Source organism: Hemiscyllium ocellatum, chromosome 4 (genome assembly GCF_020745735.1).
Source record: "Hemiscyllium ocellatum isolate sHemOce1 chromosome 4, sHemOce1.pat.X.cur, whole genome shotgun sequence".
NCBI lineage: Eukaryota > Metazoa > Chordata > Chondrichthyes > Orectolobiformes > Hemiscylliidae > Hemiscyllium > Hemiscyllium ocellatum.
In genome coordinates this window covers 28230104-28257957 of record NC_083404.1, presented here as the reverse complement: position 1 = coordinate 28257957, position 27854 = coordinate 28230104, and the positions used below count along the sequence as shown (strand labels likewise).

At 40.4% G+C, this 27854-nt stretch overlaps 1 protein-coding gene across 1 annotated transcript in view; it reads right to left on the bottom strand.

Annotated features, from left to right (window-relative positions):
• reck (reversion-inducing-cysteine-rich protein with kazal motifs) overlaps window positions 1–27854 on the bottom strand; it is a 177087-nt gene that overhangs the window by 111345 nt on the left and 37888 nt on the right. The window contains exons 7-10 of the mRNA XM_060824192.1: window positions 12752–12826; window positions 12287–12323; window positions 3660–3745; window positions 1431–1475 (exon numbers count right to left, since the gene is read on the bottom strand). Of these exons, the coding sequence (XP_060680175.1) occupies window positions 1431–1475; window positions 3660–3745; window positions 12287–12323; window positions 12752–12826 (243 nt within the window). The remainder of the gene's footprint in view (window positions 1–1430; window positions 1476–3659; window positions 3746–12286; window positions 12324–12751; window positions 12827–27854) is intronic.

Below are 27854 nucleotides of genomic sequence, written 5' to 3'. Positions count from 1 at the left end.
AGAATTCCCTTTCTCAAAAGGCAGTGGATGCAGAATCTTTAAATATTTTTAAAGCAGGAATAGATAGGTTATTCATTACCAAGATGATGAAAGATCATCAGGGTTATGCAGGAACATACAGTTGACTTTAAAATCAGATAAGCCAAGATCTCATGGAATGGTGGAGTAGGTTTGATCAGTCAAGTGGCTACTTGTATTTCACTTTGTTGTACTTGGTAATTCATTAAATATATACTTGTATCCTCCATGAAGTGTTCTTCAAGCTTGCACGCTATATTAGACTAACTGTTTCAGAAGGGCTACAGGTCTAAATAAGAAATTCAAAAACATTTCCTGCAGTGGGCTCCATGTACTTACATTTAAAACATTTTCAAATTTGACAAATGACCAAAAACCCATTAGCCAAACATCAGGTTTAAATAACAAAATAAAAAAATGTAGCCAGCATAGAACTAGGAGCGTTGGACCTCTTGAAACCAACTTCCTTTTACTTTCAAAGATGCAGATCAAAGTAGGAAATGTCACTCCATTTGTTTCCTGAAAGTCTCTTAACAAATTTCCACATCAACAATCGCAAGGAGCTAAAAGATATAGGGATTCAAAGAGGAAATCATAACTGGTTAAGAAATTGATTAAAAAGAGAGTTAGGTATTCCAGAACAATTAGGATGAAGTGATGAACAGAGTTATAAACAATCGCTTCTTGGGTTCAAAAGCTTGCAGTCTACACATAAATATATTTATATTTTTAAAAAAAGAGGTGCTCAGGTATGCTGAAAAGCAAATGCAGAAAGCAATGAAGACACAGGATATAGAAGAACAGTTTTGAAAGAATATTGGGCTGGGCATATACATAACCAATGTATTTTGCACCAACACAGATGTAAAATATTATAATATAAATCAAATTGAAGGGCCAAAATCAATCTCTCTCCAAGTGGGTGAGATTATAGAAAAACATGGTAGTGCGGAAAAATCCAGCAAAGCTACGTACAAACCTGCTGAATGTAATGCAGAACCATATCATCAATATTTTTGTTCTCTTTCCCACCTGACCAGCAGACAAAGTGACAAGCTAGCCCACTGACAGATGGGAGACCATTCAAATCAACATGAGGCAATTGGATAGGAGTGGGCGAGATGCTGGGGGCTGTTGGTGGCAGAGGCAAGTATGGGGTGTGGAAGACAGGGAGAGAGAGAGGCTGGGGAAAGACACAGAGAGGTGGGTGGATGTGATTGAGAGAGAGCGAGAAGACAGAGACAGAGACAGACAGAGAGAGAGAAGACAGACAGCAAGGGTGTGAGGGGGGCCAGGCAACAAAATGAGAGTGTAATTATGGTTTCATTTTCTGTTTTTTGAGCTATGGGAAACCTGCTCTGCAACCATTTTTTTTAAATTGCACAATATAATTAGTATTTTATTGTACAGACCTCAAATTCCTTTCTACAGCTCTTAAGATCATTCTTTGAAGAAGCCTAAAATAAAAAAGAGCATGATAATGATAAAAATATACCACAGAAAATGTAAACTAATATGAAAATTATGTGAACATGACTCTGCGTTCATATTGGAGCCCTGAGGTCAACAACTCACAAAAGATGATAAATCAATACAAGTTTCTTTTTATGATATGACTGATACAAATTTTTATCTAAGGTTAAAATGCTTCTCTACCTACTTAACTTCACAGATTATAAAGCATACATTAAAAATAGTAAGTCTTTGTTTTGTGCTATAGTATGAACAGTTTTAAGTTGTTTAAATCATAAAATGAATAACTCTCAGTTATTACCTGTAATACAATTAATAACATGGTCACAACATCTAAAACAAAATCTCACTATAATGTGTCATTAAGACAAAAGGATTTGAACATGTTCAACCATTCCCTGTCCAAAATTATCCCTTCATTAACATTTAAATAGTTATTCTTAAATAAGTTTGAGGGGGGCCTCAAAATAGAACTGGTAGGTAAAGACGCAGGGACTCATTAACAATCATAAACCAAAGTCAAATGCATTTATCTCCAAATGATCAAAAGGGGCTGTGTTTGCCATTGTTATTTTCAGTGTCCAGATCAATGCTGTGGTCTGTCTGATTTCATTCCTTATTTTCAACTTTGTAGTGGTTAGACATACATGAATGGTTTGCTGGACCATAAACAGAGGACAGTTAGAAGCTAACTACGATGCTGTGTCTGGATTCAGATAGAAGCCAGATCAGGTAAGAATGGCAAATTTCTTCCTTCTGTACAGTTTGTCATCCTGAGCAAGAAATCCTAGTAAATCAGCAATCTCCCTCTCTTCTTGTTCTACCTGCCAGTAGCACAGCCATTTCTAAACCCCAATCAACAAAACAGGGCATAATGAGTCCTCTATAGTCATCTGGGTAACGGAGTCAACAAGAAGTCACGAGTTTCAGCCAGCAGAATGAACAAATGCATGTGTATTAACAATGAAGTGGCCATATATTTTTCACAAATTAATTGACATAGCTAGAGTGCAGATCAGAGTCACAGCATGGTGAAGAGGGCCATGGGCCACCTCAAGTCAACAAAGGTCACCTGTGTAATGAATCCCCTTTCTGGGCACCTACTCGGCACCCACAAAGGGAGCCAAAATCCTGAGCTCACTTTTGTGGCATCTGAGAGGAGAAAACAAAATGCAATAGTTGCAAAAATGAGCTCGGGGTTTTTCAAAACCGAAGGAACCTATTCTGGTTGGTGCAAATGGACTTTTCTCAAACCAGAAGCACCAGCTTTGTTTTGTAATGATTAATCACCCAATGGTGTGGACTAAGAGAATTGAAAAGCAAGGAGACATTTCAGTCAAAAAGTCAATGGCCTCAAACATTTTCCTGGTTTCACTCTCAACAGATGTTACTGAACTCAAGTATTTCTAGTGTGTTCAACACTTCTGCAGTTTACTGCTAACTATTGGTGTATTGGTGTAGGACTGGTGTCAGATATAGGAAGGTTTCCTTTTCTGAAGCACATTATTAATGGGTTTTATATTACCTTAATAGTTTTGCGGTCGCCTCTTACCGACAAAGTTCTTAACGCCTAGATTTATTAACCTTTGTTACATCTCCATAATGGAATCTGAAGCTGCTTTCTCTGGATTATTAGTCCAGGTCTTGACACTGCTGAATCCTCAAAAGTCAACTGGTCTTAGACAATGCAGGTGTGTCTGAACCATTAGTTTGTGTTGACCATGATATAAGTCAATAGATTCTGCCATCAATTGGCAAGAAGGTGGATTTCCACGCCAAAATGCCATGGCAGACATCAACAGCCTAAGCTGCTGACTGCCTCAAGCAATTACGTCCTGATCAACAGTTATCGCTCCCTCAACGAACAAAAGCAAAAGCCAAGTAAACAGGTCATCTATCCATATCTGCTGTTTTGCGGGACCTTAACATAAGCAAAATGTAATTTGGCTACACTATAACCATGCTAAATGTCAAAAGTAATTCACGTCATCATCCTAGGAAAAAGACTTTCATTGTCTATTACTTTTGAAGCACTTTTGGATGTTGTGAGGACATGATAAGGCACTGTTGCAAATTGTTGTAGAGGAACGCAAACTCCTCCTCCATAAACTGGCTGTATTTTTCTTTTTTCTTAAAAGACTGTTCTATATCCAGCTGAAACAAATTACCTGCTTACATGCACGTCGACATTCTCCAGCAATGGCCAACTCACAACACCCTAAGCCAACCCAGCCTTCAGTTTTCTTTGATGCTCCTATAAATTGAATCCAGAAACATTCAGATTTGATGATTGGTCTTCAACTTTAAAAGGATCAAATAACATAAAGAAAAAGAAAACCGACATTTGATTTTCATCAATACCAGATAAACAACTGCATTCTAAAATTCTAAATTCTACACCAGATTTCAAACTACCAGCAGTTGACATCAACATATTTTCACTGTTGAAATTAGACAAATGAATTTAAATGTGACTAGCTATGTCAAAGAAGGGAAAAAGTTTTAAACAAATGAGATAGCACTGTGGTCCTCCACAAAGTGGGTAAGTACAATTCATTTTGTGCTATTCAATATTTGTCCTGACCAATGACTCAGAAATGTGGTCTTCTAGCCTCCTGGTTGTGTACGTTGGATTCCAGCATCTGCAGTTTTTGTCATCTTTGACCAATGACGCAACAAAGATATAGGTGGTGATGTGGTACAAAACTATACAAATTAGGAAGGAACCAGTGGTGCAGGTGGGCAAGAACATAGAAAGTAGAACAGTACAGCGCAGAACAGGCCCTTCAGCCCTCAATGTTGCGCCGGCCTGTGAACTATTCTCAGCTCGTCCCTGTACACTATCCTCTCATCATCCATGTGCTTATCCAAGGATTGTTTAAATCTCCCTAATGTGGCTGAGTTGACTACATTGACAGGTAGGGCATTCCACGCCATTACCACTCTCTGAGTAAAGAACCTGCCTCTGACATCTGTCTTAAATCTGTCACCCCTCAATGTGTAGTTATGCCCCCTCATACAAGCTGACATCATCATCCTAGGAAAAAGACTTTCATTGTCTACTCTATCTAATCCTCTGATCATCTTGAATGTCTTTATCGAATCCCTTCTTAGCCTTCTTCTTTCCAATGAGAACAGACCCAAGTCTTTCAGCCTTTCCTCGTAAGATCTTCTCTTCAGACCAGGCAACATCCTGGTAAATCTCCTCAGTACCTTTTGCAATGCTTCCACATCCTTCCAGAAATATGGCGACCAGAACTGTACACAACATTCCGAGTGTGGCCACACTAGAGTTTTGTATAGTTGCAGCATGATATTGCGGCTCCAGAACTCAATCCGTCTACCAATGAAACATAACACAGCGTATACCTTCGTAACAGCACTATTAGCCTGGGTGGCAACTTTCGGGGAACTATGTACATGGACTCCAAGATCCCTCTGAACATCCACACTACCAAGAATTTTTTCATTGACCCAGTATTCTGCCTTCCTGTTATTCTTCCCAAAGTGCATAACCTCACATTTAGCTGCATTGAACTCCATTTGCCTCCTCTCAGCCCAGTTCTGCAGTTTATCCAAGTCCCCCTGCAACCTGTAACATTCTTCCAAACTGTCCACTACTCCGCCGACTTTAGTGTCATCTGCAAATTTACTAATCCATCCACCTATGTCTGCAAATGACAAACAGCAGTGGTCCCAAAACAGATCCTTGTGGCACACCACTAGCAACCAGACTCCAGGCTGAATATTTTCCATCAACCACCACTTGCTGCCTTCTTACAGAAAGCCAGTTTCTAATCCAAGCTGCTAAATCAGAAAGCCACTTTCTCATCCAAATTGCTAAGAAGAGAGATGCCAGAATTCTTTGATGCATCAAGAGACACTCAGAGGGAAATGAGATCAGACTGGTGCTGGAAAAGCACAGCAGGTCAGACAGCATCTGAGGAGCAGGAAAATCGATGTTTCGGGCAAAAGCCCTTCATCAGGAATGGAGGCAGGGAGCCTCCAGGGTGGAGGGATAAGTGGGGCGGGGGAGGGGGGGTAAGAAAAGGTAGCAAAGAGTACAATAGGTGAATAGGGATGGGGATGGAGGTGATAGGTCAGAGGGGAGGGTGGAGTGGAAAGGTGGGAAGGGAGCTTGGCAGGTAGGACAGGTCATGAGGACAGTGCTGAGCTGGAAGGTTGGAAATGGGGTAAAGTGGGGGGAGGGGAAATGAGGAAACTGATGAAGTCCACATTGATGCCCTGAGGTTGAAGGGTTCAGAGGTGAAAGATGAGGCATTCTTCCTCCAGGAGTCGGGTGGTGAGGGAGTGGCGGTGGAGGAGGCCCAGGATCTGTATTTCCTCAGCAGAGTGGGAGAGGGAGTTGAAATGTTGGGCCATGGGGCGGTGGGATTGATTGGTGCGGGTGTCCTGGAGATGTTCCCTAACGCGTTCTGTGAGGAGGCGTCCAGTATCCCCAATGTGGAGGAGACCGCATCAGGAGCAACAATGACAAGAAATGACATTGGTGGATATGTAGGCGAAACCTTGATGGATATGGAAGGCTCCTTTGGGGCCTTGGATGGAGGTAAGGGGGGGGGGGGGGGGGGGGAGGGTGGGCGCAGATTTTGCAATTCCTGCGGTGGCAGGTCAGGGTGCCAGGATGGGAGGGGGGTTGTTGGGGGGCGTGGACCTGACCAGGTAGTCATGAGGGAACAGTCTTTGTGGAAAGCAGAAAGGGGTGGGGAGGGAAATATATCTCTCCGTTTCGAGGTAGCGGAAATGTCGGCGGATGATTTGGTTAATGCGAAGGTTGGTAGGGTGGAAGGGGAGGACCGGAGGGTTTTGTCCTTGTTACGGGTGGAGGGGTGAGGTTTGAAGGCGGAGGTGCGGGATGTGGATGAGATGCGTTGGAGGGCATCTTCAACCACGTGGGAAGGGAAATTGTGATCTCTAAAGAAGGAGGCCATCCGATGTGTTCTCTGGTGGAACTGGAACTCAGAGGGAAATGGCACGACCATGAGGTCAACTCCAAGGGTATAGAACTGAAGAGCTCCATCTCCTTATCCCCACTGAAGAGATGTTGTCTACATCATGGAACAGGTGGCAATGGGCACTACACACCTGACATTGCTGAGAACTTTTAGGAGTGCATCATCTTCCTGACTAAATCCTCTTCTCAGTTCACCCTCAATCTGCTAACTAGCATCATAAGCATGCTAGTGACAGTATGACCATGAACATCCCATTTCCCCCACTTACCTTCACTCACACTAACCTTCTTGAGACACCTAAGAACTACTACTTACCATGTCACAAGCATTCCAGAAAGACCAGGAGCAGCACTGATGAAGGGATCCTCACAATTTATCTGACACTTGTAGCCACTAACTCAAACACCAGAAATGCACATACCTTGGAGGCTAATCCAGCATTGGGATTTACATGTGGTAAATCACTGAGCATCACTACCAGCTAAAGTTCAAGGATGGTTCGTTGTCCAGCTCACCTACTGTTGCACAGGACTTAGCTGTGGACATCTAGGGGGCAATGTTAGGTAAAATGCTGAATCAGGGGACACACACATGTTGGAGAGAGTGAGGATTGCAGGTGCTGGAGAGTCAGAGTCGAAAAGTGTGGCGCTGGAAAAGCACAGCAGGTCAGGCAGCATCCAAGGAGCAGGAGAGTCGACGTTTCAGGCATAAGCTATTCATCAGGAATGATGAAGGGCTTACGACCGAAATGTCGACTCACTTCCTTCTCGGACGTTGTCTGGCCTGCTGTGCTTTTCCAGCACCACACTTTTTGACACACAGATGTTGGGTGCATTGGTTGGCCTGCCAGTCAGCCACCTTGGAGTACATCGAAGAGTTTAGCTCCAATTTAGAAGAAGGGATTGTGCAAAGCATGCTCTATCCACAGACTCTACTGCATCCCACGATCATGCTGCAAACTCAGAGGCATAGCCAGTATTGCCTCCATAAATGTAACTACAAAGGTTCTGAACCAGATGAGTACACCGTCCAAATGAAAACTTCATGTGATCAAAACATGTGATCATGTATCCCCACCTGCTCATCTGGATATAGTTTGATTATGGAAGTAGTAGCCACAAACCATCTGGCAGCTGAATGAGCTGAAAGCCTGTTACTATAGGCTTTGCCACATCCTCATTTATTTATGTTAAGTTTCATGTGGTTACAATTTGGCTTCAGTTACTGTCTACCCAATTTAATTAAATTTCATACACAACACATTTTGGACAGAATGCTATGCCTCCTCATTCTGTTCAAACTATTTTAGTGAAAAACACCACAAACACCATATATTTTGCACATGATCAGAGCCGAGGTGAATAACAAGTAGCATTGCTGTTCATGGAAATGTGTGTCATCAATATCTGGTTGATAAACCATTAAAGCATTGTAAATATATACTTCCTGAGTAATATATCCCGATCAACAAAGAAGGCTGAAGAAATTCCTGAAATGGGAGTCATTTCCTTTGTGGTCAAGAAAGCCTTGTAAATAAACAAACTTAATTTGGAATATACCTGGGAAGATTAAACTCAGCAAGTAAAATCAACTAGATATTGTTTTGCTGAATCAAGTTGCTCGGTTTGTAACCTGGCCAGATTTGGAAGGTGCATCTTTGAACAAATTAAATTTTGCTGCTGATGATTTTATCTTATATTTGTTAAGAGTTCAAAAAAGACTAAGTAGCTAACTGCCAAAGGATCCTAACTCCCTCATGCCAGCCTCAGAAACATGATTCAACCAATGCTGGAGTTCAGGAATATTAATGTGAATATTCTTTGAAGTCAGTTTTCCATTGACTGATTATACCATACTGAGTACTGTGAGCAGTTTTCAGCAACACAACTGCAGCCACAAATTTAACACAATGCTATCTGAACTTTAAAAGAATACATTCTGATAATTATGCTACAAACCAGAGTTGTATTCCCTGAATTTAGATATTTAAATCATTACATAATTTATTGTCAACTGGCAGGCAGGTGGAATGTCACAGTGATCATTGTTGCATTACTAATTACTTACAGTCAATATCAACAACTTAAATGAGGACAAAGTGTACGGCAACAAAATTGATCAAAGACACACACAGGGAGGAAAATAAGTCATTAAGAGGAGGTAGGGAGTCTGCAAAGGTGTATGATGCAAAACTTAGAAGAGCAAGAGTAACTTGGGAAAATATAAACTTGCCTACTTTGGCTAGAGGAATAGAAAAACAGTGTACTAGTTGAAAGAAGGGGATTGTAGAACTTGATCCAGAGGGATCCAGGTGTCCTAGTACATGAATCTCAAGACCATAACCAATGTACTGTGAACAGTTTTGGTCTCCTTATTTACAAAGAAACATAAGCGCACTCAAGAAATTCACAAACGGTTCATTCAGTTCGTTCTGGGGATAAAGGACTTTTATGAAGAACAAAGCTTGAAACAGTTGGGCTTATATCCATGGGAATTTAGAAGAATGAGTGATAATCTTATTGAAACCTGGAAGATCTTCACTTGATAGCGAAGATGGGGGAGTGGGGAAAGAGTGCTTCCTCTTATAATGGGAGATTAGAATAAAGGAGCAGAGTTCAAGAATAACAGATCTTCTTTTATGATAGAGACCCTGAGAATTCTTGCCTTTCAGAGCGTCATCAATGTGTTAAATTTTCAAGTAGGGAAAGATTGCAGAAAACAGAGAAGGATTTCGGGGTCCTACTGCATGCATCACAAAAAGCTGCCATTTACATTTAGTGGGTAAGAGGGAAGGCAAATGGACGATGAACTTGATTTCAAAGAGAATGGAGTGCAAAATACAGAAGTCTTGCTAAAAATTATTGAAGTCACTGATCAGACCACAGCTGGAATACTTACCAGCTTGGTCCACTTATCAAAAGAAAGATATACTGACACAGGATGCAGTACAAAGGTAGTTCACTCCATTGATCCCGGATATGGAGACATTTTCTTATGAGGAGAGATTAAATAAAATAGACTTGAAATCACTGGAGTTTAGGAAAATGACAAGAGACCTTATTGAAACATAAAGGGCTCAACAGAGTACACATAGACATATACAACATAAGACATAGGAGCAGAGGCAGATCATTCAGCCCCTCAAGTTTGCTCTGTCATGAACCAAGATCATGTTTGATCTGGTTGCAGTCTCAATTTTCCTTTTCTGTCTGACACCTCAAAACACTTAACTCCCTTGTCTATCAACTCAACTTCAAATGAATTCAATGGCCCAGTCTCCACTGCTTTCTGAGGAACACCACAGAACATAGAAGAAGCAGGCCTCTTGGCCTATTAAGTTCACTCTGTCACCTAAAGACACGATGGCTGATCTGATAATCCTCAACCTACTTTCCTGTCTTTTCCCCAGAACTGTTGATTTCCCTTCATGATTAAAAATCGGTCTCTCAGTCCTGAATATGCTAACAATTCAGCCTTGACGGCCTGCTACCGTAAAGAATTCTATGATTTCCCTCAGAAGAAATTCTTCTCATCTCTATCTTACATGTGTGGCCCCTTATTCTGAGATGATGTCCCCTAGTCTGAAACTTTCCTGCAAAGTGAAAACCCCGTTTTCTGCATCTATTCTGTCAAGTCCCCTATAAATTTTGTTTGTTTCAATAGGGTCACCTATCATTCATCTAAATTCCAATGACTACACACCAAATCTACTCCGTCTCACCTCATGAAATAGTGCCTCTGCACCCGTTAGCAGGCGACTGAACCTTTTCTGGACTGCCTCCATCTTTACATAGGAAGCCTAAAACTGTTCACAGCATTCCGGCTGTGGTTTGCTGAATGCCTTGTACAGTTTTAGCAAAATCTCCTTTACTTTTGTTTCAGGGGAATGGAATGTAAAGGCCAATATTCCATTTGCTTTCCCTTTCCGATCTACTCAACTTGGATGCTAGCTTTTTCTAATTCATGCACAAGGACTCCCAAATCCCTCTGTTCTGCAGCTTTCTACAGTCTTTCTCGATTTAAATAATGTTCAGCTTTTCTTACTCTTCCTGTCAAAATGCATAACCTCACATTTCCCATATTACGTTCCGTCAGCCAAGTTTTTGTTAACTCACTTAACCTGTGTATCCCTACACACACGTGCCATCACAACACTTCTGTACTTTATCTATTTAGGCAGCAACTTAAGCAATGCCTGAAATTTAAAATCCTCCATGTTTTCAAATCCCTCCACATCCTCATTTTTCCTGATTTTTCTAATTTTCTGTAACCCTATAATGATTTGTCACAACTGTACTTCAATTTTGGCCTCAAGAACAGTTGCATCACTGGCAGCAAATTCTATCAACTGCCAAGACCTTAAGCTCAGGATTTCTTTCCCTGAACCTCTCCCTACCTTTAAAAGTACAGTAATAGACAGAGTCTTTTTCCTGGGGTCAGGAAGTCCAGAACTCAAGGGCATAGGTTTAGGGTGAGAGGGGAAAGATATAAAAGAGACCTAAGGGGCAACGTTTTCACGCAGAGGGTGGTACGTGTATGGAATGAGCTGCCAAATGATGTGGTGGAGGCTGGTACAATTGCAACATTTAAGAGGCAGTTGGATGGGTATATGAAGGGTTTGGAGGGATAAGGGCCAGATGCTGGCAGGTGGAACTAGATTGGGTTGGGATATCTTGTCGGCATGGACGGGTTGGACCGAAGGGTCTGTTTCCATGCTGTACATCTCTATGACTCTATGAGTTGCCATTGGTCTTATCAGACAACAGGACTGCTCTCTTATTACAGTGACACCTGGTGGTGGTTTATGTTAAGAGTCACTACACCAGCTTTGTATACTGGTATATTTATATCAAAATTACAATACTTCTTAAATTTTGTTCCCTAATAATGTTTTTAGCCTTTGGTGTCAATTTTCGACAATGCTCCTGTAGAGTATATTTCAACTATGTTAAAAATAGACTATTTGGTCATGCATAACTTGAATTGTGGAAAAAAAAAGGCACATTGTGGTGAAGTTATTAATCTTGTACTTAAAAGGATAATTTACAAGATATATCAAAGCAAAGGGAAAACAACTGTATGAGAATACAGTGCTTATTGATTGGAAAATGAACTCTAGTTAGCAGTGGTTTTGCAAATGGAGAGTTTATTAGTTTCTGATTACTAATAGTTAACTGCTAAGCTTTGGTTAAATTCTTACCAAGACAGGTTGCCTTCGATTGGTCAAGGCACCACATCCTAGATTCTTAAAAGGAATTGGCTAGCGAGATAGCTGGTGCACCAATTTTGATTTTCCAAAACTCCTTTGGTTTAGGGATGGTCTAATTAGATTGAAAGATAGCAAATGTAACTCCTTTAATCAAAAAGGAAGACCGAGAGGAAACCACAGGCCAGATTCATAAAAACATAAGAAATATGAGCTGAAGTCAGATATTTGTCCTCTCATAACTGTCCCAGAGAAGGCATTTTTTCACATTTCAGTTCCAAATGAATGTTCCTTCATTCTATATATATGCCCCATGACTCTTAATTCCTGACTCATGGAAGCATCTTTTCAACATCATCATAACAGTTCTGACAAAGGGCCACTGCAGTTGAAACGTTAACTCTTTTCTCTCTCAACAGGTGTTTTCTGATCGGAGTTTCTCCAGCACTTTGTTTTGTTCATAATTACTTAGACGTTTCTTGTAAATTGTCCTGATTGCAAGATGATAAGTTTCAACAAAATACACGTTTTTTCAACAATATTGTGAAGTTGCTACATAAATAGAGATAACAGTGGTTGTTGCATGATTTTTTTTCAAATAATCTTCACTTACCAGGCAAAGAAGAGTTAATACAAACCCAGAATTCAAGCTGAAAAACACATTTAACAATCTATGAAGTCTTTTGAAAATACATTTTAGTCACTTGTTTTATCAACTATGCCCAGCTATACATAAAAAAGGTAAAATTTGCCACAGTCCTACCACGCCATAAGGCTAATCTTACATTAGAGAGTGTGAGATTAACAGAGAGAGCACTCTGCATTGCGAACCAGCCATTCAGCCAATTGAGTCAAACAAACCCCCACATTGTTCATATATAAAAGCTAGTAACTGAAAAATTAGCAATTTTAAAATATACTTGACAGACAGCAATACAGAATTGGCAGTGTAAAAACATTCAAACGTTAGAAACCTAACTAGAAAATGTGCCATGAATCAATGCAGCATTCCCATATTGGCAATAGCATGCAAACAAACTGGTAATTGGAAATTAATATGAAACCACATTTCTCTTACCAGAGACTCTGGACAATAACCAGGTAATCGCTGCAGAAGGTGTTTCAGCCGAGACTCACTTTTTGTGGATGTTAGCTAACAAAAATAACATGTCAAATTAAGCAAACAACTTAAAAACTGAACACAGTAAGTTTTTTTTTTAAAAACAGGTTCTCTAAGGAATTTAAGAACTTTCGCAAAGGAATGAACTAACTTCTGAAGACAATTTTTCACAAATACTGAGCATCTTCAACTGAACCCCAAAAATGGGACATCTGCAGAGAACTTGATAATGAAGGAAGGAAGTTTTAGTGCAGAAGACCTTTTTTCTTTCTGTGTCAACCTAATGTGCTTCTGGTATTAAGAAAAAGAAGGAAAATTAAGAAATTAAATAATTATAATTAATAATTTAAAAGCAATCACCTTCTCTCAAATTGAACTGTTAACAATAGAAACAGTGGTTCTCCTTTGTCAATCACATGTTTAAAACACCTCAACATATCCGAAATCCCTATTTTGAGCAGGGGAGTATGCTTTTCAATGTGTTCATGTTATGCAGACATCACGTATACAACAAAATAGGCCTTTCTGCCAGACTTTCATTTTCAAACATCTTCAGTATTTCAGCTCCCTCAGAAGGTGATCTTTTAAAGATGCTTTTCCAACAGTTTTCAGGATCTCCTTATGTGGCTTGAGTCAAATTTTATCTGAGTATGCTCCAAAGTGCTTTGTACTAGACTATATTAAAAGAGCCAATCATGGTACAAAAACTTTGGTTGGAGTTCCTTATATTTCAGATTACGTAGATAAATACTCAAGGTCACTATTTAACAGAAGAGCTATCAATCTACCCAAGTTAGATTGGCTCCAAGACTTGTGTTTCTGAGGGAACATATAATGGACTGTCTCATGCATTAATTGCCAGGGGCCATCACAATTAATCAGGCATTTCTGAAGCCCTCACGAGTTGGATATCTGTCCAATATTGATAGACACCTACTGGTGTAATGTAATTAGGAGAGATACAGTGATCCATTGCTTTTTGTTTCTACTTATCTTCAATCTTGTGAAATATTCAAGATTGAGTCGCCAGAAAAGATCAGCTGATTATCAGGTTTGCCCAAAGGAGTCCGGATCATATTTCTGTGGATAAACTTGCCTGAGCCAGTCATCTGTAATCTCTATCAGTGTTTGACCTTTCAGCTGACAACTACAAGTTGTGTGGTGCAGCAAGGAATGGAAGGTTTGAAGTTACAAACGTAGACGCACCAATTAAGGCACTTCATTATTTTACATATCTCGGACAGAGAGAAACTTATAGCTGGCTGCTTTATTCTGAGTATTGTGGATATCCTGATGAGTGCTGAGACATCACTTGTTTGCATTCTGGGAGTTGACTTTGCAGTCAGTGCGGGTATGAAGCCTTGGAAGAATCTGGTGTTAAGGAACGGTCAGCTCCAAACATTACAGGACTGTGGCATTTTCATCCCTACTTCCTCCTCTAAACAAAAAAAAAAGCAAGGTTCAGAGGAAAGAAGACAGAACATCGTGACAGGAGGGCAGCAGTGAGAGCTCCAGCGAGTAAAGGAACAGGAGCCTGAACAGGTTCTCAAAACTGTTGTTGGCAAGTAGAAGGTAAATTCTGAAAAATTGTTATTTGAGCAGTGAACACCAACAGCTTCAATTTAGCATTAGGAGTATTTGACATTGTAAGAATTAATTAATGCAGGGGTAAGACATAACAGGAGAGCTCACACTGCAGAATCAGACTCCGCAGGAAAGTAAGGAAATTGGTGGTCATCAGAGCAGGAGGGCTACTCTGGCATGGCAGGAATCTCTTATGGCTATTCCCCTACAAAACAGATACACCATTTTGGATACTGGCCTGTCAGGGAATAACAAGGTAGGCAAGCAGGAAGCTGGACGAACATAGCAAGCAAGGCAGCATCAGGAGGTGGAGAAGTCAATATGTTGGGTGTAGCCCTTCTGTCAGGGGATAACAGCATAAGTCAAATTCATGGCACCATAGTGAGCTCTGCTGCAGCAGGAGGGAGAAATAGACATAGAAATGCTATAGTTAAAGGTGATTCAATTGTAAAGGAAATAGATAGGCATTTCTGTGGCCACAAACAAAGCGCAAAATGATGTGTTGCCTCCCTGGTGCTAGGACCCTAGATGTCTCTGAGCAGTTGCAGGACATTTTGGAGGGTGAGGGTGAACAGTTAGTGGTCATGGCACACATTTGTTTTTTTAGACTTTGTCAATAGTTCCAAAGGGATGAGGTACTAATAGAGAAGAGAAAATTAGGAAGAAAGATGAAATGTAGGACCTCAAAGGTAGTTGTGTCAGGTTAACTACCAATACAACGAGCTAGTCAGAAGAGAACCAGCAGGATATTTAGGATGAACACATGGCTGAAATAATAATCTGAGGGGGATGGTTTCAGATTTGTAGGGCATTGGGACTGGTTTTGGGGATCTGGGACATGTACAAATCAGAAGGGTTACACCTGGGCAGTACTGGGACCCATGTCCTTAGGGGAGTACTTGGTAGACTGGTTGGGGAAGGAGTAAACCAGCCTGGCAAGGGAATGAGAAACAGAGGTGTGGGGCAGTAGATGCAGAAATTGAGGGAGAGGTAGAAACCAAGGCAAACATGACAAAGAGCAAGAATAGGCAAGGAAAAGCTGCTGAAAAGAGCAGGGGAGGTGGTCTGAAATGCGTGTTTCAATAAAACAAGTATAATAGACAAGGTAGAGCTCTGGTTATTATTTGGAACCATGGTATTATTGCGATTAGAGTTTGGCTGAAAGGGGGACTAGTCTGGCAGCTGAATGTCCCAGGATTTGAATGTTTCAGGTATGATAGACAGAGATGCAAAAGGAGTGGAGAGTTGCATTACTGGTAACGGAGTGTCTCACAGCTGACCTGAGGGAGGATTGGTCAGAGGACTCCTGCAGCAAGGCAATACGGGTAGAACTCAATAGGAAAGATGAAATTATAATGCTGAGGGTATACTATAGGCCACCCAAAAGCCAGCGGAAACAGAGGAGAAAGTATGCAGACATATTTTGGAAAGATGTTGTAGCAGATGATTTAACTTCCCCTATATTGACTGGGACTGACTTTGTGCGCAGAGCTTGAAAGGAACAGAATTTGTGAGGACCATTCAGGAGGGTTTCTTCACAGTATGTGAATAGAGCTGAAAATGTGTTGCTGGAAAAGCGCAGCAGGTCAGGCAGCATCCAAAGAGCAGGAGAATCGACATTTCGGGCATGAGCCCTTCTTCAGGTCCCATTCCTGAAGAAGGGCTCATGCCCAAAACGTTGATTCTCCTGCTCTTTGGATGCTGCCTGACCTGCTGCGCTTTTCCAGCAACACATTTTCAGCTCTGATCTCCAGCATCTGCAATCCTCACTTTCTCCAGTATGTGAACAGTCCAGAAACAAGCCCAACCAGGTATGTGAAGTTTCAGCTGGAGAACATTTCAGGAGTAGTCACTGTAATACCATGAGTTTCAAGCTACTCGTGGATAAGGATAACAGCAGTCCTCAGGTGAATGTGTTAAGTTGGGGGAAGGCAAACTACAACATTAAGCAGGGAATAGAGAATTTTGAATGGAAGTGGCTGTTTGAGGATAAATCTACATGAGGGAGTATTTCAAACGGCAGTTGATAAGAGTTCAGGAGCAGCATGTTCCTGTAAGAATGAAGGATAGGTATGACAAGTTGTGAACCTTGGATGAACAGGTATGTTATGACCTTGGTCAAAAAGAAAAAAAAAGATGCATACGTAAGGTTTAGGAAGATGGGAACTGACAAAGCCCTTTAAGTATATAAGAAAAGTAGGACAGAACTTAAACAAGGAATTAGAAGGGCTAAAGGGATCACGAAAAGTCATTAGCAAACAGGATTAAGGAGAATCCCAAGGCTTTTTATGCTGATATAAAAAGCAAAAGGGTAGCCAGAGAAAGTGTTGGCCCACTCAAAGTCAAAGGAGGGAAGCTGTTTGTGGAGCCAGAAGAGGTAGGTGAGGTCCTAAACGAATACTTTGTATCGGTATTCACTGAAGAGGAGGAGTTGGTGAAGGATGATCTCAGGGTAGGGAGGGTCGAATTTCTAAGCCAAGTTGCTATTAAAAAGAAAGAGAAGTTGTGTGTTTTAAAAAGTATTAGGGTAGGCAAGTCCCCAGATCCTGATGGGATCCATCCCAGAATATTGAGGGAGGCAAGAGAACAAATTGCTGGAGCACAGACAGACCTTTTTGTATCTTCTCTGGCTACAAGTGCGGTCCCAGAGGATTGTTTAAGAAGGTAGCAGGGATAATCCAGAAAATTACAGGCCCATGAGTCTCACGATGCTCATAGGGAAATTATTGTAAAAGATTCTCAGGGACAAGATTTATATGCACTTAGAAGCAAATGGACTTTAGCAAGAGACAGAATGGTTTGTGCAGAGGAGGTTGTCCCTCACTAACTCGATCAAGTTTTTTGAGAAGGTGACAAAGATGATTGATGTTCCCTACATGGACTTCAGTTAAGCTTTTGTCAAGGTCCCTCATAGCAGACTGGTACAAAAGGTGAAGACACATGGTATCGAGGCGAGTTGGGCAAGATGGATACAGAACTGGCTTCGTCATAGGAGACAGAGGGCAGTAGTGGAAGGATGCTTGTCAGAATGGAGGGTTGTGGCTCATGGTGTTCCACAGGGATCAGTGCTGGGACCTCTGCAGCTTGTGGTTTACATAAATGATTTGGAGGAAAACGTGGCTAGTCTAATTGATAAGTTTGGGAGAAAATCAGCACTGCAGACGCTGGAGATCAGAGTCGAAGAATGTGGTGCTGGAAAAGCACAGCTATTCCTCTAGTGCTGCCTGACCAGAAGAACCGACATTTCAAGCATAAGCTCTTCATAAGAAATTATAACAAATGCTCCAAAGTGTGGTAGTAAGAACAATGGAACAAATTACTTGTTCTGTCTTGTGCAGGCTCGGTGGATTAGCCATGTTAAATTGCCTGTAGCATCCAGGGATGTGCAGAAGTGGATTAGCCATGGAAAATGCAGGGTTATAGGGATAGTATGGCCAGGGGAGGCAGAGGTCTGGGTGGGATGCTTTTCGGATGGTTGGAATCTATGGGGCCAACTGTAAGGATTCTATAATTCTATGCACTATTAAGGGTGGATCAAAGAGAGTTTCAGAACACAATGTAACTTATAATACCAGAAATGTATGGACAGAATTGATGAGCAATGGATTTTTTCTGTTGGATATACAGACAATGGGGTGACAGTGCAAATTTGAAGGGGAGCTTGCTCTACAAAAATGAAGTTGACATAACAATTTATTATAGTTCGCATGGACAGATTTCTCCCAAACTAACAATGGGAGAAGGGCTTATAGATAGAAGCGCACACCCTATGCAAGATGTTTTATGTATAAATAGCTAATTACTTCTGGCATAGTTCCTGAATCTAAAATATAAGCTGCAACTTTTCTGTAATCACTCATCTGTTTTTTTTCCCCCATTTGTTTTCTTCTTCTGCAATTTGACTTCCACGAGATAGTTTGAGTTTCTATCACTGTCTTAGGGAAGGTATTTTCTTCACTCTCTATGGTTTTAATATCGTCTTATTCCCTGCATATGTACCTAGGAATTAAGAAACGGGCCATGCAATTACTCAATCCTGCTCCCATTATTCAATCAGATCACTGTTGATGCCTTTGATAACTGAGGCCCTATGCCAGATGTGTCATGATGAACCATTGCTTTTTATAATTTAGTTATTATTTCTTTACTCTGGTTGGCTTATGGCACATCAAAACATCCAAAATACTGTCTTTGCATCACTTTCATATCAGTTAAATTATATATATTATATTTTTGGGCAGCACAGTGACTCAGTGGTTAGCATGACTATCTCACAGCACCAGAGGTTTGATTGTAGCCTTAGGAGGTTGTATGTTCTCCCCACATCTGCGTTGGTTCCCACTTGGTGCTTCAGTTACCACCCACAGTCCAAAAGATGCACAGTTTAGGTGGATGAACCATGATAAATGCAGTATTATGGGGATAGGGTAGGCAGCTTGGTCTGGGTGAGATACTCTTGTGACTCCATGGGCCAAATGGCCTTTTTCCACATTATAGGGACTCTATGAATTTGGATCTGCATTTCAAAATATTGGCTGATAGAAATGAATTAATTCTTAAAAGTTTCTAATTTCAAATTGGAAGAATTACATCAATGCATCAGTTCCAAGAAAAGATGATTGCAGTTTCATGACTGGGAGAACTGCAGTGTATTAATGGATAAAACCTATATACTGTTGGGTTAACGACAGGGAAGGTAAACAAATTATGGCAGTGAATTTTCTTTTGACTTCAAAATAGAAGATCCAAAGCTTTAACTCAGAAGAACTCCGTTCTGTTCAGAAGAGAATAACGTTCCAGTGAGCAGGAAATTCCTCAGTTATGGGGAACCTGTCAACTCAAACAGTTTCTAGGCTGTGAAGTTTTCAAACCAGAAGAGTTTGGAAAACAACTTCCAAGTTGTTAGAAGGGAGAGAAAGTTTGGGCTCTCAGTACTGAAAGAGGTACATGCCAGCAGACTCCGAAAGGAACTGTAAAAATGTCTCCACAATTCGACAAAATGAAACTGGGGGAGTTCAATTAAGATTTTCAAAACCCAAGACAGCCGTAATATCTGTGGTATTGAATCTCTCTAATGAATGGCATTTGAAACATTTGAAACTTTGTTTTGATGTTTGTGTTAAGAACTTTCTAACTTTCCTACACATATCAAGCAATGCTAATTTTTTTTATTTAGTGTAATAAATTTGTGTTTTATTGTTGAAGAATATGAATATTCCTTGTGTGAATACATTTCACTGACTGACCATGTTAACAAATTGCAAAATTTCAAGACAAAATCTCTCAAATCAGGTTTCATTCTGGGATCTCACTTGTCCAGTCTTACAAACAACTGGGATCATATGTCACTTAAGGAATGGTGCCTGGGGGTTCTGAACATGGAATGAGAGTGTTGTGAAGTTCATTGCATGGATTGGACTTTCAAATTGGCTTTTCTGGATGTAGAAAGCATAATAGTGGATTATTTAAAGTTTTTTACCAAAGCTAAACAGAGTTAGCAAGCAAACTGTGGTCAGAATAAAAGCAGGATTGCCACAGTAATTTATACTATTTATTGTAATTACGCAGCACTTTGAATTCAAAGGAGGGAACCCTGAATGTGATGTGTCATCACTAGAATTAGCTAAGCTTCAGCTAGAAATAAAAACAAAATCACTGACAAAAAGAGAAATGTAAAGATTCAAAATTGAAGGAAACAAAAATAGCAATAAAAGGGAGGAGAAAAAAGGAACCGAGAACTGAAAGTTAAAAAAAAGCTTGAATTGGAGTACAAGGCAAGAGAAAAAAACAAAGCAAATAGAAAGACATGAAAATAAAAGGGAAATGGAATTTAAAAAGCTTGAAGTACAAAAAAAACCACACAACATGACTTTGCTACAGAAATGTTCACAAGGAAAAAAGCAGTTGCTTAGAGGATTATTCAGATTCCAATGAGGGATTTGTCTTAACCAGAAATCCAGACTTCGCACCAGAGTTTACAGAAGGTGGAGTTGAAAGGTATTTCACTTCATGTGAAAAAGTTATAACAAGTGGATAAAAAGCTGTTTGATCATTAATGTTAAAAACTATTGTTACAGGGAAAGCTAAGTGTAAGCAAATTTGCCGAAAGAACAATCTACATGCTATGAAACTGTTAAAAAAGCAATATGCAACATTTATGAGCTTGCTCCTCAAACTTATCAATTAAAATAATGAGATAAAGAAGCCTTATCAGAAATTTGTAGAATTTACAGAAAAGGAAATGCTATGGGATCAGAAGCTGCAATCACTGATGTTAGAGAGAAAACATTGATTTTGTAAAGGAAATCATAATTATGGAATAATACAGGAATACTATTGCAGCAAAGCTCAAGATTTATTTAGTCAACCAGAATGCCAGGCTAATATTCTGGTGACCTAGATCTGAATCACACCAGGATCGATGGCGAAATTTGAATTAAATAAAAAAAAGGAATAAAAAGTTAGCCTAATGGTGACCATGTGACCTCTGCTGACTTCTCTAAAAACTCATCTAGTTCACAAAAGATTTCTTTCCCTGAAATTCATTAGTCTTCTCCTGGCATACATTTGACTCCAGATCGAACGCAATGTGGTTGACTCTTAATTAGGGACAGGCAACAAGTGTTGACTTAGCCAGCAATGCCCACATTCCATGATCAAATAAAACTGAGGAAAATAGAGACCACCTCAAACACAAGCCAAGCAGGAATGGTGGTAATCCCAGCTGCAATAACATCTTATGAATGGCTCACAAAATTCTAATGGAAGGTTACTGGGATATTAATAACACAGGCTAAAACACAATTTCATTAGCCAAGACTACATAAAGATATGGTCACATTTTGCCAGATACGCCATACATATCAGACAGTGGAGAAACTCCATCCATCAATTAAATGTGCGCATTTAATTCTGATTTAGATTATTTCACTATTCCTATTACTCTAGAATATTTCTTGGAATGCAGGCCTAGCTACAGTGCAACAATTCACCAGTCTCATCCTTCTGGATACTTTCTAAACAACCTGTTCAGAGATGTTATTATACCCCTCTGGAACAGGTGGGACTTCAAACTGGACCACCCAGTCCAGGAGTAGGGAAGCTACCACTGTGCCACAAGAGGGCCCCAGTCTCATCCTCATAATGGGAGCTGAAAAAAAAGTAACAGCTAGATAGTTTACAAAAGGAAAATAATAGAAATCTGAAAATCTAAAATAAAAACAGAAAATGAGGGAACGTCCAGGCCAACATACATCAGAACTTTTCTTGACCATAGTCAATAGTGGAATTTGAATCCAAATTAATGAATAAAGCTGCAACTAAAAGTTGATTTCACCAACAGTGACTATGAAACTATAAGATTGCTATATAAACACATCTGGTTTAGCATTGTCCAAGAAATTTGCTGACCTTCCCTAGACTGGTCTTAAAGATCACCCCAGACAGCATGGCCCATTCTAAAATATCATTTGCAATACTCCAGCACACCATTTAGTTGTTCCAAATTGCCGCAGAAAACATAAGAATACAAGCGAATGGATTACGTTCATCAATCGAGGCACTGGAATTGAAAATGGCACATGCTGCCATGTCCTTCTTAACAGAGACATGTTAAATTGGTAAAGTTGACCTTAAATGCCTTACAGTCCATGTCCTTGACTCCTCCATCACTATTGCTGGTAATGTCCTATCCAATTAGCTGGTCAGACATAATGGAAGTAGTAACTTACAAATTCAGAGATGGAAAGGTGTTGCCTTGGGAATTCGAATCCCAGGTCCCATGAAGTCTCATGGCATCAAGTCAAAAATAGGCAAAGTCACCTTTTTTCAATTACCCACACAACCCTTCTGGAATAGAACAATCAGCTCTCCTTACAGAAGCTGTACTGAGGGTGTGCATAGAATATATTGTGCGTGTGTGGGAATTTCAAAGCCCGACATAAAGAATGATTTGGTAGCACCATTGCTGACTGAACTGGTTAAAGCCTCAAGGTTATATTTGCCAAATTGGGTCTGCAACAGCTAGTGAGGAAGCTGACAAGGGGTAAAAATCTACTTGACCTCATCATCACCAATTTACCTGTTGCATCTATCCACCGTGGGCTCCTCAATTACAAAAGAATCCACCAAATTGATTAAAATAACACATATTTGAAGGAGCCAACAACATTGGAAGCTTACGGAGTCCCTTTGTACTGAGTATGGAGGACCCTAGTCAGAGATCACAGTGTGGAAGCAAGCCATTTGTCCCATCATGTCCACACTGACCCTCCAAATAGCATCCCAACCTGATTCACCCCCTCCCCTACCCCTGTAAACAATGCATTTCCCATGGTTAAATCAGCTAGCCTGGACATCTTTAGATGTGGGAGGAAACCCAAGTAGACATGGGGAGAATATCTTTGTGGAGTTTGCACAGTTACCCAAGAGTGGAATCGAACCTGGGTCTAACACACTGTGAGGTAGCAGTGCTGACGACTAAGCCACTGTTCTGTCCCCTATTATTCTGTGTGGCACTGTAACTGAAAACAAATGTAGATGCTCAAACCTATGTCCAATGAGCTACCAGCAGCATAACTGCACTAAACTACAATCCATAGTTGCACGGTATATTCATCACATTATCAAGGAGATCAAACCTAGTTCAACTACGGGTGCAGCAAAGCTTGCCAGGGGTATCATAAGGAATATCTAGAAAGATGGTAGCAAATCCAGTCAGGCTATAAGATTTCATGCAAGCTAAACAGTAGCTGGATGACTTGACTGCCAAGATCAGATCAAAACTTTGTGGTCCTAACTCAAGGAGGGGGTTCCACAAACATCCTGAGGCTCAAACTGAACCAGATACATAGGTGCAGAAGACTAGGTTGAACATTTCCATCTGTCTTCAGCCAAAGGTGATGACAGGAAAATCCATCTAGACATCCTTCTGTTGTTCCTGACAACAGATACTAATTTTCAACAATTTGATCCACTCCAATTGATACCAAAAAGCAGCTGAAGGTACAGGATATATCAAAAGGGTGCAGACATCGAAAGTCATGATGGCAGTATATTCAGCAATGATCATGCCATTGAATGTCAAATAGAAATGGTGATTATGCGGAACATTGATTAAAAATTGTCAACCGTTTTGTAATATTAAGCCATAATTAAATTTCTCAGACCAGTTCATATTTCCAAAGAAACATTCAGCTGTTATAACCTTCAAACACTGACTATTTAATGCTTAAAAATCTTGGGCATCTGGAAAAGCCATATGAGCAGTTGATACAAAACAGCAATTACATCCAAAGAAAACAAGGTCATACTCAAGATGAGTGTGTCAAAACAGATATTTTGGCTTGTAACATCAATAGAACACAGCTTGCAAGATCGAGCCTGTATTATATAGCTTGATACAACAAAACAAACAATAAAATGTCCATCAAAAGTAAAAATGGTGCAAAGATTTTGATTTTATTGTACGCGTATTTATAAACATACAATAAAATACAGCAAAAAGCTTTCATGTGTCACCATGAAATTGCGGTGTTTTGAATAATTTAAGAATAAGGGGGAAATAAAGATATAGCTTGAAGAGTCCATCAGTCCTGAGCCAGCTCATCATTGCCAAAGACACCTGCACCACCAGCCTTGCCATCATCTACATGAATCCTCCAGCCAACATTGAAGTCACCAATCCTCTGGCGTCATCTTGGACACTGGGTCAATACTTTGGCATTGTCTCGGACCCACCAACGTTAGAGTCACAACTCTCAAAGGTGCTGGGCCCACCTCATCGATGTTGCCAGGATGCTCTTCTACCACCACTTCGTCACCACCAACCAACAAACACAGAAGTCACCAATCCTCAGGTGTCACCATTTGTTGCTGGCCTACCTTGCCTCTGCCGATGTAACAGCTGCTAATTCCCAGTCTTGTGCTCGCTCTGGAGAAGTCAGTAGGGGCTCACTCTACTCTGCACTGGGCCTGCCCATGGTCCATGCCTAGATCCAGTAGCATTCGAGGTCTATGCCCTGGGTCTAGACGAAGTCCATGTACTGGGCTCTCATCACCGATGCAGTCCAAGTTCAGGACAAGTAAATTTAAAAAAGCCAAAAGGAAAGATGAAAAATGCTCATTTTGGCTCAGCAGCCCTACTCTGCTGCCACCTGGGCCATCAAATATTTGCTCCTTCATTTCTAGAAGTATAAAAAAACTTCACTTCCAGAGTTATGATAAATATTATCAAAGTGCAAGGAAACTGGATGCCTAACTTCTGAGACCTTCATTGTCAGCTTGCTGTAATGACATGCAAGACAGCGACAAAAAGATCATTCCTTTCACGGAAAAAAGGACAGCAAATTTGAGAAAATGAATATGCATTCCTACCTTCCAATTAATATATTTTCAATTATAGTACTTGAACAGGAAGCATTTTGACATCATTGCGCACCCACCCCAGGATGTTGCTGTCGCTGATATCTGCGTGTTCCACCTGCTGTTACCTCTCATTCAATGGTTTGCTCGCAGCATTCTGCTCCCTTCTCAGACCTCCACTTCTGTCACTGTCTCCCGCTCTCCCTGCCTCATTGTCTCCATTCACCGCCCAGCTTGCCTCTGTGCTCATGCAAAGACAGCAAGTAGGGCAGTGGGTGACAGGTTAAGAATTTTGAGTGGAGCAACAAGACGGCAACAACTGAGTAGCATGCGAGTGGTGAATGAGGCAGTAACTGAAGCAGCAGGAATGTGGCAGCAATTGACAACTCAAATTCTCACGTTGACAACACCAATGGAAACAGGCAATACTTTTTTTTAACAAAGTAGATGGTAATAGAATTGTTTGAGAGATTGATCGTGTTGATGAGAGTAATAAAAGCAGCTTGTAAAAAAGAAGTTACATTCACTGTGATTGCTTGTGCAGTCTGTCTCGCCTGAAATTGCGGCCTAGTGATAACCTAGAGAGTATTACATGGTAGAAAACAATGCAATCTTTTCAACACATGGTAAAATCTGGTGGATAGTGAATAATGCTTATCACCTCATTTAATGAGAATTTATTTTCATAACAAATGCATTTTGTATCATTTTTGAGCACTAGGATTACATTTCTATGAAGACAGATCGTTGCTTATTTATATTGGCAAAAATACATAAAGAAAGTTGTCAAAAGATGGTGGTTTAGAATTACAAAAATTAGTCTCACTTAGAAAAAATATCAAGATCTCATAAATTAAGTGAAAATTTGATAAGTCTAAAAATTAGATCCTAATTTGGTTTTTAGACAGAGTCATCATTCAAAATCAGCCTGAAGGATCTACTTTGATTTCGGGTCCAACTTTGGACCCAATTATCAAATGCTGAAGTGATACACCAGATTTCAGCACCAATGCAATCAATGCAGAGTTAAAGAAAGCTCAAGTCTGAGCAGGAGACACAACAATCTCTGAGATATGAGGCCCATGTGAGTAAAAATACAAAGTAAAAATTACTAAAAATGAATTAAATAAAATTTCTGTCATTGCTGGAAAATAAAAAAACATTGAGGCCTATGCACAATCAAAACTGCAACATCTCACTTCGATTGAACAAAGCATCTGGACTCAATTTTGCTCCAAAACATCTTTCTTTGAAGTAGAACGTATTTTGGAAAATATTTAAATACTAACAAATGCAATCCTTACAAAATGAGTCATGAATGTGCCTGTAACCTTTGGCCAAAAAAACTTGTGCAGACACAAACAACCAAACTGACCCACACAAACATTCCATGGGCTTGCATGCATTAGTGTTAAGTAGAAAGAAACACACAGGACAATCTGTATTTTATCCATTTGTGGACACAAGTCGAAAAACAAATAGCAGTTCTGAAAATAATATTATAAAGACCCAAGGAAAACAAAAAGGACTCCAGAGCAGACTTAATTGCCAGCCAGAATTCGAGAGAGAGATGTATCCAGTATTAGAATGTGATAACATAGGAACCAAAGAAGGTTGCTCAGCCCATTGAACCTGCCCCTCCCTGAAGGAATATGGATGAATCCGTGAAAACAAAAATACAGAAGACACTGAAAACAGAACTAAAATATCCAGGTCCAGTAGCATCTGTAGAGGGAGAAATACTGAAAACACTTAAAACTTCTGGAAAAATTTTCATCAATACTGGAAAATGTTGTAAATTTAAATGAATTTCAAGATTTAACAAATTTCAACAACTCTAACTGTTGCTGATGTGTTCATCCATAACTGACCAAAGTCATTGAGGATATCCGACTTAGTTTCCATGGTACGACCATCATATTAAATGGGACGCCTTTCAAACAAATCCAACAACTCCAAACAGGGCAGTTACAAGATGCCATCAGCAGCAAAAAACCATATTCAACCACAATCTTTACTATCAAGCCAGAAGATAAACCCTGGTTCATTAAGGACTGCAGTAGGTGTGCCAGAACAGCACCAGGCAATCTAAAAATGTGTAAAACTAGATAAAGCTATAACAGGGTGATGCAGTGGTAGGATGCCCAACTCCCAAGGGCCACCAGTGAAGATCTTGACACTGGTCTGAGGTTTGCCCTGGATCAATGTAGCCTCAGCCATTTGGAGGAACGACCAGCAGTGTAGGATGAAAATCAATAACTTCCTCCACTCAGCCAGACACATGTATTTTGCTACCTTAATTTCAGACACACTGTTGTTGGACCTGCCTCCCAGCAAGTCTCATGCTCCAACACTTACTCTATCTGCAACATCTTCCCTCACTCTGTCACCCAATAAATGTAGCATTTTGTAAGGGCTACATTTGTTAGTATTTAACTATTGTCCAAAATACATTCTACTTCGAAGAAAAATGTTTTTGACCAAACCCCTACTCCACTAACTATACACATCCTCTTCTGCCTATCTACTCACTCTGGACACCTTCCCCTTGCACCAAAATCATTAGATGTGCCACCTACTTTCATCCCCCTCCATCTCATTCCAGGGGGAAAGCAGTCCACTACATGGCAGAAAGACTCGAGACACATGATGACCTGCCCGATTTTCAGCTCCTCATATCTAACAAGGAGTGGTTACTGACCTATGTCCACATCAAGTGATTAACTGTCCACTTATGAGCCCCTGAGACTGTCATTGACTTACTGTGGCAAGGCCTACTGATCAAAAGTTCTGTCTCATGACTTCATGGAGTACTGCTAACAACCATGACAAGTATCCTAGCTATGGGCCTATGTTAAACAGCACGACAATACAGTAATACTGTGAGCCTTTATATCACTAATCGAGGGGCAATATATAAAAAGGCAAGATAAAGCAAAGAGACTGTGAGCATCCAGGTGGGTTCAAACCGAGTGAGTACAAAAAAGAGCAAGCAAAATGGCCAAAAATGTTGTCTGGTTCAGTCCATGCATGCGAAGTGTCCGTGCTGCAGTATTACAATGAAAACTGCCATTGCGCCAAGGTGCAGTAGTGCACTGTAAGTAGACTGAACATG